The 10,793-nt window shown below is 39.8% G+C and overlaps 2 protein-coding genes across 6 annotated transcripts; both read right to left on the bottom strand.

Moving 5' to 3' along the window:
- Positions 1–865: 865 nt before the first annotated feature.
- LOC104000621 (uncharacterized) lies at positions 866–5,962 on the bottom strand. 4 transcript variants are annotated; one of them, XM_065171317.1, is made up of 3 exons: positions 5,657–5,955; positions 5,503–5,548; positions 866–1,229 (listed from the first exon to the last, which is right to left on the bottom strand). In XM_065171317.1, exons 1-3 carry the CDS (start codon positions 5,798–5,800, stop codon positions 1,009–1,011), a joined length of 411 nt encoding a protein of 136 aa, XP_065027389.1. In that variant the 5' UTR covers positions 5,801–5,955; the 3' UTR covers positions 866–1,008. The 4 variants fall into 4 exon arrangements, with proteins under 4 accessions (XP_065027389.1, XP_065027390.1, XP_065027391.1 ...); XM_065171318.1 differs by having other exon boundaries at positions 866–1,214; positions 5,657–5,953; XM_065171319.1 differs by lacking the exon at positions 866–1,229 and adding an exon at positions 1,327–3,075 and having other exon boundaries at positions 5,657–5,962.
- A 170-nt stretch (positions 5,963–6,132) lies between these two features.
- LOC104000622 (probable protein phosphatase 2C 35) lies at positions 6,133–10,390 on the bottom strand. Of its 2 annotated transcripts, none has more exons than XM_009422706.3 (5): positions 9,124–10,390; positions 7,395–7,526; positions 7,079–7,298; positions 6,892–6,992; positions 6,133–6,739 (listed from the first exon to the last, which is right to left on the bottom strand). In XM_009422706.3, the coding sequence occupies exons 1-4, from the start codon at positions 10,075–10,077 to the stop codon at positions 6,976–6,978; spliced, it is 1,323 nt and encodes a 440-aa protein (XP_009420981.2). In that variant the 5' UTR covers positions 10,078–10,390; the 3' UTR covers positions 6,133–6,739; positions 6,892–6,975. The 2 variants fall into 2 exon arrangements, with proteins under 2 accessions (XP_009420981.2, XP_065027388.1); XM_065171316.1 differs by lacking the exon at positions 6,133–6,739 and having other exon boundaries at positions 6,897–6,992; positions 7,079–7,170; positions 7,235–7,298.
- Positions 10,391–10,793: the final 403 nt, after the last annotated feature.

Below are 10,793 nucleotides of genomic sequence, written 5' to 3'. Positions count from 1 at the left end.
TGCAAATTTGGTTGCATATGCTTTGTCTATTGCAAAAGAGACAAGTGAAGTTGGTGAGCCTACTACCTATTCAGATGCAGTTTCTTTTGATAATTCCGCTAAGTGGTTGATTGCTGAAGGAAAAGTCCTTGTTCAGAAAATTTATACGAAGGACAATCCAGTTGATATGCTTACGAAGCATGTTCCGATTTACAAGTTCAAGCAGTGCTTGGACTTGGTTGGTGTTCATTGTTGGTGATTGCCCGTTGGGGCTTTTGTGAAGAAGGTGGAGCAAGTTTTGTTGGGACATGCCAAGGTGGAGATTTGTTAGTTTGGCAAGTCTCATAGTCCCACATCGGAAAAATCAGACTTGTTGTCTCGTCTTGGAACTATAAATAAGGGCCTGGGCTTTGAAGTCAGAAGTACCACAGACACCACAAGAAGTACAGCAGGCATCACAAGAAAACCTGCTTATGGTTTGAAGTCTTCTTGTTTAGGAAGCTGAATGTGTTTTATAGCCTAGGAACATTTCCTAAGGCATTTGTAAGTATCCCTCTTTTATAGTAGTAATTTGCTCCTCTTTCTTCCGTGGATGTAGGTCAAAGTCAATTGACCGAACCACGTATATCTGGTGTTCTGGTGTTTTGTTTGTTCTTATCGCTTTATTCTTTCCGCTTTATTGTCTTTGTTGTGTTGCCAAAATTATCCTTTGGTAAATATCCTGGGGCTAGCTCTAACAGTTGTTTTGTTTCACTCATATAACTATCTGGTTTAACTCATTGACCCGAATGATGAATAAAAAATAAAATACCTATTCAATACATTACATTCAACTTCTTTCCTTTACCTTTGATGGGTTGGTTTGCTGTCAATGTAAGAGTAAAGGCGAGGTGACCATCCTCAGGCGAGGTGAGTCGCTGGAGGCCGCAAAGGCGAGGAAGGGCGGGCCGGGCACGGCGGCCATTCCCTCCGCCAACGTCGGGTGGGATCCGGCGTTGTTCGGCATGGGGCGGCTAGGGCCGGACCCGGTCATGATCCCGAAGCAGATCCGGCTGAGATCGCCGGCGGCTGCGATGCCGCCGGACGTGTACGCGGGGTCGGCGTTCGATCTCTCGCCGTCGCCCCGGGCGCTGCCGCTGCCGAGCTTCTCAAGGAGGAAAGAGGATCTACCGCCGGCGGGGGCGAAGGCCGTCGTGGATTGTTCCGCCACCAAGGATCTGAGGCGATTGCTTCGGCTGGAATGATACGATCTGAAAGTTAAAATAGTTTAAGCAAAGAAAAAGGGACGAATAATCCGAAAGATGGCTTCTTTCCCCTCTTCCTCTCTTTGATGGGATCAAATCCAACTTTTTCTTGTTTTCCGTGCGATTTTTGGAAGGACGGATGAATCACAAGAAGTTGGATATGATCTCTGCGATCAAAGGATGAACAGAGAGGGACAAAAAAAGGAAAGACTCAGATGAAAACAATGGGAATTGTGATATGTAATTGCTGTGAACTGATCTCAAATCCTATTCTTCTCTAGCATGGAGAAGTGGTTTCCAATCCAAACATAATATGATCACATGCATTAGCCAAATCTTTTCTCCTCTGTTCTTGTTCTCCTCATCTGTGTTCTTTGTTTTCCATACAAGTTTTTGGTCATGTGGCAGATGTGGAGCCATTCCTTTTCCTTGGAAGAGAGATGGGTTGCTAGCATATGCTCTTGGCATCTGCCAAGTTGCAGTTGTCGGTCTTCCTAATTCCTAATTATAATCAACTTTTTTTGGAACTTAATGGCAAGGATTGCAAAAGCGAAGCTTCCAAGCAAAGGATGTAAACAGTTTACACTGCTTATGTTTACTTCAACGAGATTTTATCTTCTTACTGCAAACTTCTAAGTTGTTTTGTTTCACTCATATAACTATCTGGTTTAACTCATTGACCCGAATGATGAATAAAAAATAAAATACCTATTCAATACATTACATTCAACTTCTTTCCTTTACCTTTGATGGGTTGGTCTGCTGTCAATGTAAGAGTAAAAAAAAAAGTACTCTTGATGATTGAATTTTCTTTGAGACGGGACCAAATTGAGCAAAATAATGTTCTTATAATATCGAATTGTTTTTGTTATTGCTTGGAAAAAGCATCTGAATAAATCCTTCCAACAATAATGTTGATAATGATTAAAAATTTATCACCTTCTTCCACCTCAAACCACCACCAATTAATGCGATTTAATTGCATTTCTCTCTTTGTCATCAGGGGATCCGACAAATAATGTGGGTCAAACATCGATTCGTCTCTAGTAAGGCTTAGTTCATCCCCATGATCACGTGCATAAGATTACATCTAGTAATGGAAGCATAATTCCATCATCTCTTGTACCACACCAAGACTTCTTTGCCTATTTCAAAATTCTAAATTAATCTTTCATTTTCCTTTTTCTACTTCTAAACTAAACAAATGTATTCTTTTGATTGATGTCTCAAAGTTATTTTTCTCTACCGAAATATTGATTATCAAATACGTTCAATGAAAATTTTGATAAATAAATTGAATTAAAAAGACTTTCCCGCAATAATACAACTTCAGTAGTAATAGAATGATAAGAGAATAGAAATAGCAGCAGAAAGAAAATTACACAAAAAGAACGTAGATTGACAGATGAAGTGTACATGCAGATTAAGAATTTGGTCCCAAGAAATATTATATAACGTCATAGAGATAAACTTAGTAGAACAAACTCATCAATGATTTAAATTAAATCCTAAAGTTTTGAATCACTTGCCAAAATATAGAAGTTGGTTCTTCCTTGAACAACAAAGACAAGACTAAAAGGGCAAAAAAATTGTTGAAGTCCCCCAGATAGAGATACCTTATTCATTCGTTCACAAATAAGTGGGGTGGTGACAACCAATTTATTGTCATTTCACTTTTCATTGTCAACTTCAATATAGCCAAGTGAAGCAAATTATGCAAGTCTCATTTCCGTTGCAATCAAAGTGTGCAAATGGTTTTCCCTTTGCTAATGAGAACTCATGAAACAAGCAAACAACTCAGTAGTGTTTCATGTGGTGAAGTCCTCGAAACAAAAATTCACAGAGAAATCTGCTGCGAGTCAGAAGAATAGAGCTTATTATAAGTCAGTTGTATGTTCATATTTGCGAGTGCTCATGATGTTGTGAGGCTGCAGCTGGGTTATTCACTATAGCTAGTCATCACTTCTGCTCACTAGGGTTTCTTCTTGTATGGCATGCTTTTAATGCTTGAACATCTGGTTTAAAAAAAATGAAAAAAGATACCTATTTAAAAACAAACTAATAAAACGTCTAGCAGCATATAATTTTTACCCCACTATTATCTCATCAAAGCACTGATGGAACACAAATTTGGCAGACAAACAACAACATCGTACATATTAATCATCTTGCATCCTTGATATGCTATGCGGCTTGGGAACATACTAGGTTTTACGCATAAAATAAGATTGCCTAATGAGAAAAAAAAATATCAAGTGCAACAGGCTCCAGATTTTTTGGTTTCTTTAAAAAAAAAAATCTATCGTCTGTAGAAACAAATGTAAAATAATCAAAATAGGAGAACTTACAGGTTAAACAGAAAAATTAGGAAACAAATAATACAATTCAATTGGACTAGAACTCCATTTTTTAGGTAACTAAAGGCAACACTTCTGATTTATCATCCTTACCAGGAATGTACAACGACCTATCTGACAAGATGTTATGCATGTTACACATCTCCAGAGTCTGCTGTTGTTTTCTGGATTTTCTACTATTTCCCTATCCAAAATCACATGATTGACTTTTTCTCTCCATTCCTGTCATGATTGACTCTAAATTAGTGTTGCATCTTCTGTCATCATTTCTAATATATTCTATAAACCACCTAGAGAATCCCCACTTAAACACCTTTATACAGTTCTTCCCATTCCCAGCATCCACTGGAAACAGATCATTTGACGTGGTCACCCTTCAGTTCTGAAATTGCTCATGACTAAATTTACCATCCATTCTGGAATCACATACACCAAAGACCAGCCCAACAAATTCAGAACATAATGCCCCCATCACATATTCTGATTAACTCTTTACTTCAAACAATTTCTCTCATTGTTAAATTTACACTCACCTACAAACCATGCTTTACAAGCCCATGTGACCAATGATCCAGCGAATACGGAAGTAAAAGAAAGCATTATTTTGTGATAAAAAAAACAAAAGACCAAAATCATTTTATTTGTCATATTTTTATTCTGGTTAGCAAGGTCTTTTCAATTTTTTTGATATTCCGTTAGGTGATCAGAAAGTATTATGCTTCAGGACTATAAATGATTGAAATAAAAAACTCTAACATAGTCCTATCTTGATATACTGATTTAGTTTTGCTTTGTCCCAATTCCCAAGTTCTTATGGACACATATTGACATTTAATGCAATTAATTTACAATTGAAACTAACATTTAAGCATTAGCATCACACTGTTGGCTATTATTTATAGCTTGCAGCATTCCGGCTAGTCAGGTCCTAATTGTCACCATGGCATGAGCTTTTAGGATAAGTATAGCAATAGTAGCAACCAGTATATTTCACGGAAGACGAAAACTGGCACCAAAGTGGAATTTTCGTAAGTCAAATTCCACGGAACTTAACTTCGACATGAGTGTTCAGTTATCCAAGGATTTCTCTGAATTCAACTTAAGTAACTGTCTTCCCTTCCAACTTTTCCGTAAGTAACCTTGGTGCTCTCCACCGAAGTCCACTTTCTTCAAGTTTGGGACCTTTTGGAACTCCACTTCAGAGTCGGCATCAATTCATGGTGAATCAAATATAGGCAAATTTTGCCGCAAGTACACTTCAGGTCACTTATAGTGAAACAAAATAACCCTTGATATATTTAACAGTTCATTAATGTCGAGTAATCCATGAGGCAAGACGTCATGTGTCTTGGCTATAGTAGAAGTTACGTGACTTCTCAGACTCTTAGGCTGAGAATGTCTCTCACCATTTGTTAGGGGCTGTTGCAGTCTTCTTAAATTCTATCAAGATCATGGTTGCTAAAGCATTGTCTTCCAACTGAAATTGGTAAATAAATATCTGGCGACCGAAATTGGTTGGAGACCTGCCTCTACAAGCGAATAACTCCTATGTGCCTGTAGATAAAAACCATTCCAAGGTATACTGCTTCTTATTACCATCTCGGCGATCGTTAGTTAGGTCAACATCTAACTTGAGCATTCGAAAGGACCCACCAGAGGCAAGTTTGGTTTCCTTCTGACTATGCTGATATTGCAGATTTGCACGCCTCATATCTTAGCAGACTTAAACCACTCCTCCCCCCACCCTCTAGCTACCGTTTAAGTTGACTTGTATGGAGAATCACAAATATGCAAGTCTTCCTTTACCACACTACCAAGGAGAAATACCTAACTACAACTAAATATCTCGATCAAAATGTGAAAATTGTTTTAGAGAGAGCAATAAGTAAATCAAACCAAAAGGAAAAGAACCAGGCACGTACAGGATTGGCAGGACTTCCAATTCCTGTTGGTCTCGGCGAGGCACTCCTGTTTCAGAAGACAACGAATGATATGGGTACCATCCAGATCAGAACAAAGCGGCAGCCTATTAGAAGCGAAGGAAGCCAGGAAAGAAGGAAGAAAGGAAGTGTTTGCCTGAAGGGACAAGTAGAGGGTGGCGCACTCCTTAAGTTGCTTCACGTTGTCGTCTTCCTCGTCGGCGTCCATGGCGTGGAGCGGAGGAGGAGAAGAAGCCGCCGGTGGGAGCTGCGCTGCGCCTGAATCTCTCGGAGATGCCATCAATCGATTTCGAATCCCTTTCTTCGTATGTCAAGGGGAAGAAGGAATCGGCAGGGTTTCGGGTTCTTAGCTCCGCCTGGGAACACCGAAACGCTCCGCCATGGCGTGAGCCACGAAGTGGGAACCAAGGGTTTTAGGGATTGGAACCCGAGATTCCGATCTCATCCGACACAGGAAGACTCAACCCCAATGACACGGTATGACTCGAGTCTCCTCTGAACTGGGCTCGGATTTGGTACAACCTGTTCAAAACAAGTGACATTGGCTTGGGTTGCTTAGCTCATTCATTTATTTTTTCTTTGTGGAAAATAATAATACATGAATGAGCTAAATTGTGCGATCATAACCATTGATTACTGGGTATTCCTCCAAAACATTGGTTATTTTTTCCACAAAAAATAAATTTTGTTCCTCCCTTAAGGCCTCATTGTCCTTTTTTTTAATTAAAAAATATCATTATGTAGCCACTACCGCTATTATACTGTTACCAGATACCAAGATAACAAGAGTCCTAGAAATATTTTCAAGTTTTTTGCTTCTCTCTGGTTCGATAAAAGATGGTAAAGCTCACATCCAGCCAGCCACCAAGCGATCAATTCAAACTCATATTTGCAACCCCATGACTTCGCCACATTCTTCTACGAATGCACCTTACCATATTGCAGGCCTCAGCTACCCGATCTGGCATCCTGCTATTTGTATCGCCTATGCTGACAGAATTAGCTGGTCATAGACAATGAAGATGCCAAAGCAAGTCCTTCTAAAGTTCAGGGAGTTTCATTTTGCTTGAAGTGGCTCTGCCTCATTTGCACAGTGGAAGAGATAGCAAAGTCCATATACAGAAGGGCCTAGAATGTCACTGAAAATGTCACCGACGAAAGAGTGTATGGGTCTTTTTTTGTGCATTCTGATGTAAGTGGAAGAACACATTTAATTATCCTGCACATTGTGAGGATTGGATAGAGTTAGCAATAGTATAGTAAACAAATTTCTCTGACAAATTCTAAAACTATGGATGTGCATGATTATGAAATAATCAGGTGGTATTTAACTCCTAACAATGAGATAAGGATGGCAATATAACCACTTACGTTTAAAATTTTACAAGTCATTAGTAGAGTAGTGCTTCCCAGTACCAAAATTGAAGCCATATATAAAGTACCATTTAACTCCAGTCAGTCCGAATTAATCGCTGCCATAACAAAAAAATATCACAACTGAAGTGTCGGAGAAAATAAGAGAATTACAGCAGAAAAACATAGGAAACAGAACGCGTACCATTTAAATGGAAAGACTGAGTTGAAGGGGCAGCACGTGCAGAACTTAGATCCACTGAGCAGTCAGGAAGGCACGACTGCAGCTCGAGACAGCTGCTTTTCCTTGAGAGATTAACTTCTGATCGTGAGACTATGTACCTCTCAACTTTTAATTTACCTGGATCTAGAGAAGCATTGTTGTTGTTGGTTTGGATAGCTCCATCATTTGCAGCAGCATATGACTGATACAATTATTTTTGAAATGTTGGAAGCTGTTACCAAAACAATGAAGAAAATGCAGCTAATGTTATCATCAGGTAATAAAAGGTTGAACTTACATCACTGATGTTTCTGATCTGCACAACAATAACTGTTATATCATCTGTCCGGTTTTCATTCTCTAACCACAATTTGTAAGATTCAGAAGCAATTTCCAAGCAGGCATCCTGAGGATCAGCAAACCTGGAAACCTGAAGCCAAAAACAGGTCTCTGAAAGCAGCAAAACTGGTGTAAACTTATTAAATAAATAGATTCAGCGCTCAAAATGTATAACAATCAGATATAGCAAAAGAGGATGTTGTGAGCAAATAAGATGAGTCAATCAGAATTAGAAGTGTGAAAAGAGGTAGAGTGAGACATTAAAAAATACTAAAAATAATATGAAAAGAGTGAAATACTCTTGATTTAACTAGAGATATTGCATGACACAAAATGATAGAAAAATATTCATATATCCAACTCCAAATAGTTGGGACATGAACCATTGTAATGCAAAACTTTTCATGTTTGTGAGAAAGAAAGAAACATGAGGAACTTGAAAGAATCAAAATATATATTTTTACATTATCTATAAAGAAAATATACAAGAAAAGTTTATGCCCAGAAGAAATTGCAAGTGTATATACCTGCACAAGATGAGCTGATATAATAAGGATTAATGGATGAACATATACAACTCAAAGAAAAAAAAAACAAGAGGTTAAATTGACCATTAAAGTCAACCAATTGATGTTGTTCCATCCCATCAAGTCTTCTAGTACAAAATAACATGAGATTGACAATCTCATGCCTAGTTCATTCTTTTATTCAACTATAAGATACTCCACAATGAACCAGGCTCTTAATTGTCACTGGCTCTTAAGAACCTCTTTCTGATTTAGAGTTTTCATATAGGGTGGATGGTTATTATCTTTGATGTCAGCATTACACAACCATGTTAGAAGTTGGACCCTTCATTGCCATCTTCTTGCCAACATCATGCTTTGCTTAATGAAGGCCAACAATATTGGAATTTGAAATCTTGTGCTTCCTATCCGAATAAAGTCCTCAGACACGAACATCTGATGCTCATATTATCTGGACTAAAGAGGCAGAATATAATTCTTTATTGTTTCTTTTTATCTCATTCCAATATGTGATAAGGAATTTACCCTCATACAACATCTCTAACAAAACCTCTCATACTTATTTCTTGTGTAGGAAACTCAACTTTCATCAGATAATCTACAGGACTGTAGCAATTATCCACTGGTGAAAGTCATTAAAGTCAATATCATCTTTAAAGAAAGTCTTTGTTCAAAATTATCAGAAGCAATATAAAGAAATTTGATTCAACTGTAGAAAATTACAGATCATAGTAGAAATCAAAGGATACAAACTTAGGAAGACATAATATCCAAACTCGACAGGGCACTGAGGAATTATTTGTATAGCCTAGTCTTCTATCAGACAAAGAGTCATGCCAGAAGAGTAAAAAAAACATTGAACTTGATTGCCAAAGTTCAATTACATTCACCTATTGCGTAACAGGAAAAAAGATCCACTAAAGAAGGAAGTTCACTAGAAAAATAACTTTAGGTGTATTCTAGAGAAGTGTCAACTGCAAATTCATTATTGGCCGTCTCTTTACTAATTCATACACTTATACTATCACATTCATTTTAGTATAGATCTGCAAAAGTGTATGTCAATTAGGTTTGGTAACAGTATAAGTAAAGAAATCACAAATGAATGCACTAAGCAAATATCAAACAAAGCAATCCTCTAGAGGAGAAATGGAGACTTACCATATCTACCACCGCTTGACTTGATAGAAACTCAAATATGCCATCACTTGCCACAACAAAGAAGAGATGGTTTGGTGTGATCTTCACAGTCTTAACCTCCGGATCAGCGATCACTCCTATACTCTCTGCCGTCGAGTCTCCCACACTCCTTGTGAAAGCCGTCCCTGGGTACATGCCATTTTGCACCCACAGCCTTGGTGGATCCCCGTCACCATCCTCCTCATCACCCCAGCTCTGTATATCAGGATCCACAATGCCCTCCACTTGATCAACACTCAACACTCTCGCCCCGCAGAGCTTCACCCTCTCGTACTCATCCTTCCTGTACGGCGTCTGATCACTCGATAAGTCCTCGGCCATGACACGATTACCATTCCAAACTCCGGCCACAGCCCGTGAATCCCCCACATTCGCAACATAGAGCGTGTTCCCATCTACAAGAACAGTGATCGCGGTCGTGCCGCTCATCGAATCATCGATCTCGCTGTCATGAATCGCCGAATTGGCTGCCAGGAAAGCGGAGTGATAGGCTTCTACGGGATCCTCCGACAGGTGAGCATCGCCGGACAAGATGTCTGCGAGCTTGTCACGGACGAACACGGAGCACTGGGTGCCGAACTGGCCGTGTCCATCGAAGACGCCAAAGAAGTGGAGATCGGGGTTGGCCTGGAAGCCGGTCTTCACGCAGAAGCTGTCCTGGTTAGCGCGGTCGGGCGAGTCAGGATAGTGGCCACGCTGCGTGAGGGAGGCGTACCGTAGGCAGATACCGGCGGAGGGGACGACCGCAAAGCCGCCGGAGAGTGCGTGGAGGGGGAGACCGCGCGAGGAGTCCGTTTCGTGGATCCTGAAGGGATCGGTGGCGTCGGTGGAGATGGAGGAGGGTTGGTAGTGGCAGCAGCTGCTGCTGCAGCGCTTCTTGTAGCGGCCACAGCGCTTGCCCTGGACACACCCCATTCAACCTTTCGTGTCCTGAACCTTTCGTGGGGGATGAGGGAAGCAAACGGGCGATCGCCTCTTCGGCTTCAGTGAGAAGCTGAGATCGTACAAAACCAAAAAAAAGTTCGATCAGATCGCCGAAGGAAGCAACGGCAGTAGCATTCGAGAGAGCAGAAGGATCGGAGAAGGGTTTGAAATGGAAAAGATGCGGCCGCCTCAAAGTGTGAAGTGGACGGAACGGGAGTACGGGGGACTCCTGCAGACCAAGCTATAATGACGGGTGGGTTCGCACCATAAAGGGGCAAGTCTACAGTGATGAACACAAAGGGGGAGGAGGGAATGGCCCAGAAAGCCAAGTGTGGGTGGAAAGACGATATCAAATACTTTTTGCGTGTCTTTTTTAGAACTTTTAAATTCATTTACTTTATCATAATTGTGAATGGTGAGATATTTATTTATAAATAATATAAAATTAAATTAAATTAAAATTATTTTATAATTATAAATTTAGGACAGAGGCAGCCAACGAGGCAGAGATTGACAATGTCCGAATGGGTAACGATGGCGAGAGATATTTAGGGTATTAGATAAAAAAAAATATTAAATAAAAAATTAAAACCCGGTGATACGTTAAAAAATCCAAAAGGAATGATTTTTTTTCAAGAAAATCGTCTAAATTTTTTTACCTCTAAAACATTAGTATAAGAACCGTGATTCCTCTTTGTATTGCAAAC

Source organism: Musa acuminata, chromosome BXJ3-10, assembly GCF_036884655.1.
Source record: "Musa acuminata AAA Group cultivar baxijiao chromosome BXJ3-10, Cavendish_Baxijiao_AAA, whole genome shotgun sequence".
NCBI classification, from domain to species: Eukaryota; Viridiplantae; Streptophyta; class Magnoliopsida; order Zingiberales; family Musaceae; genus Musa; species Musa acuminata.
Note: the sequence above shows the minus strand (reverse complement) of the source record. Positions and strands in the feature narration are given on the sequence as shown.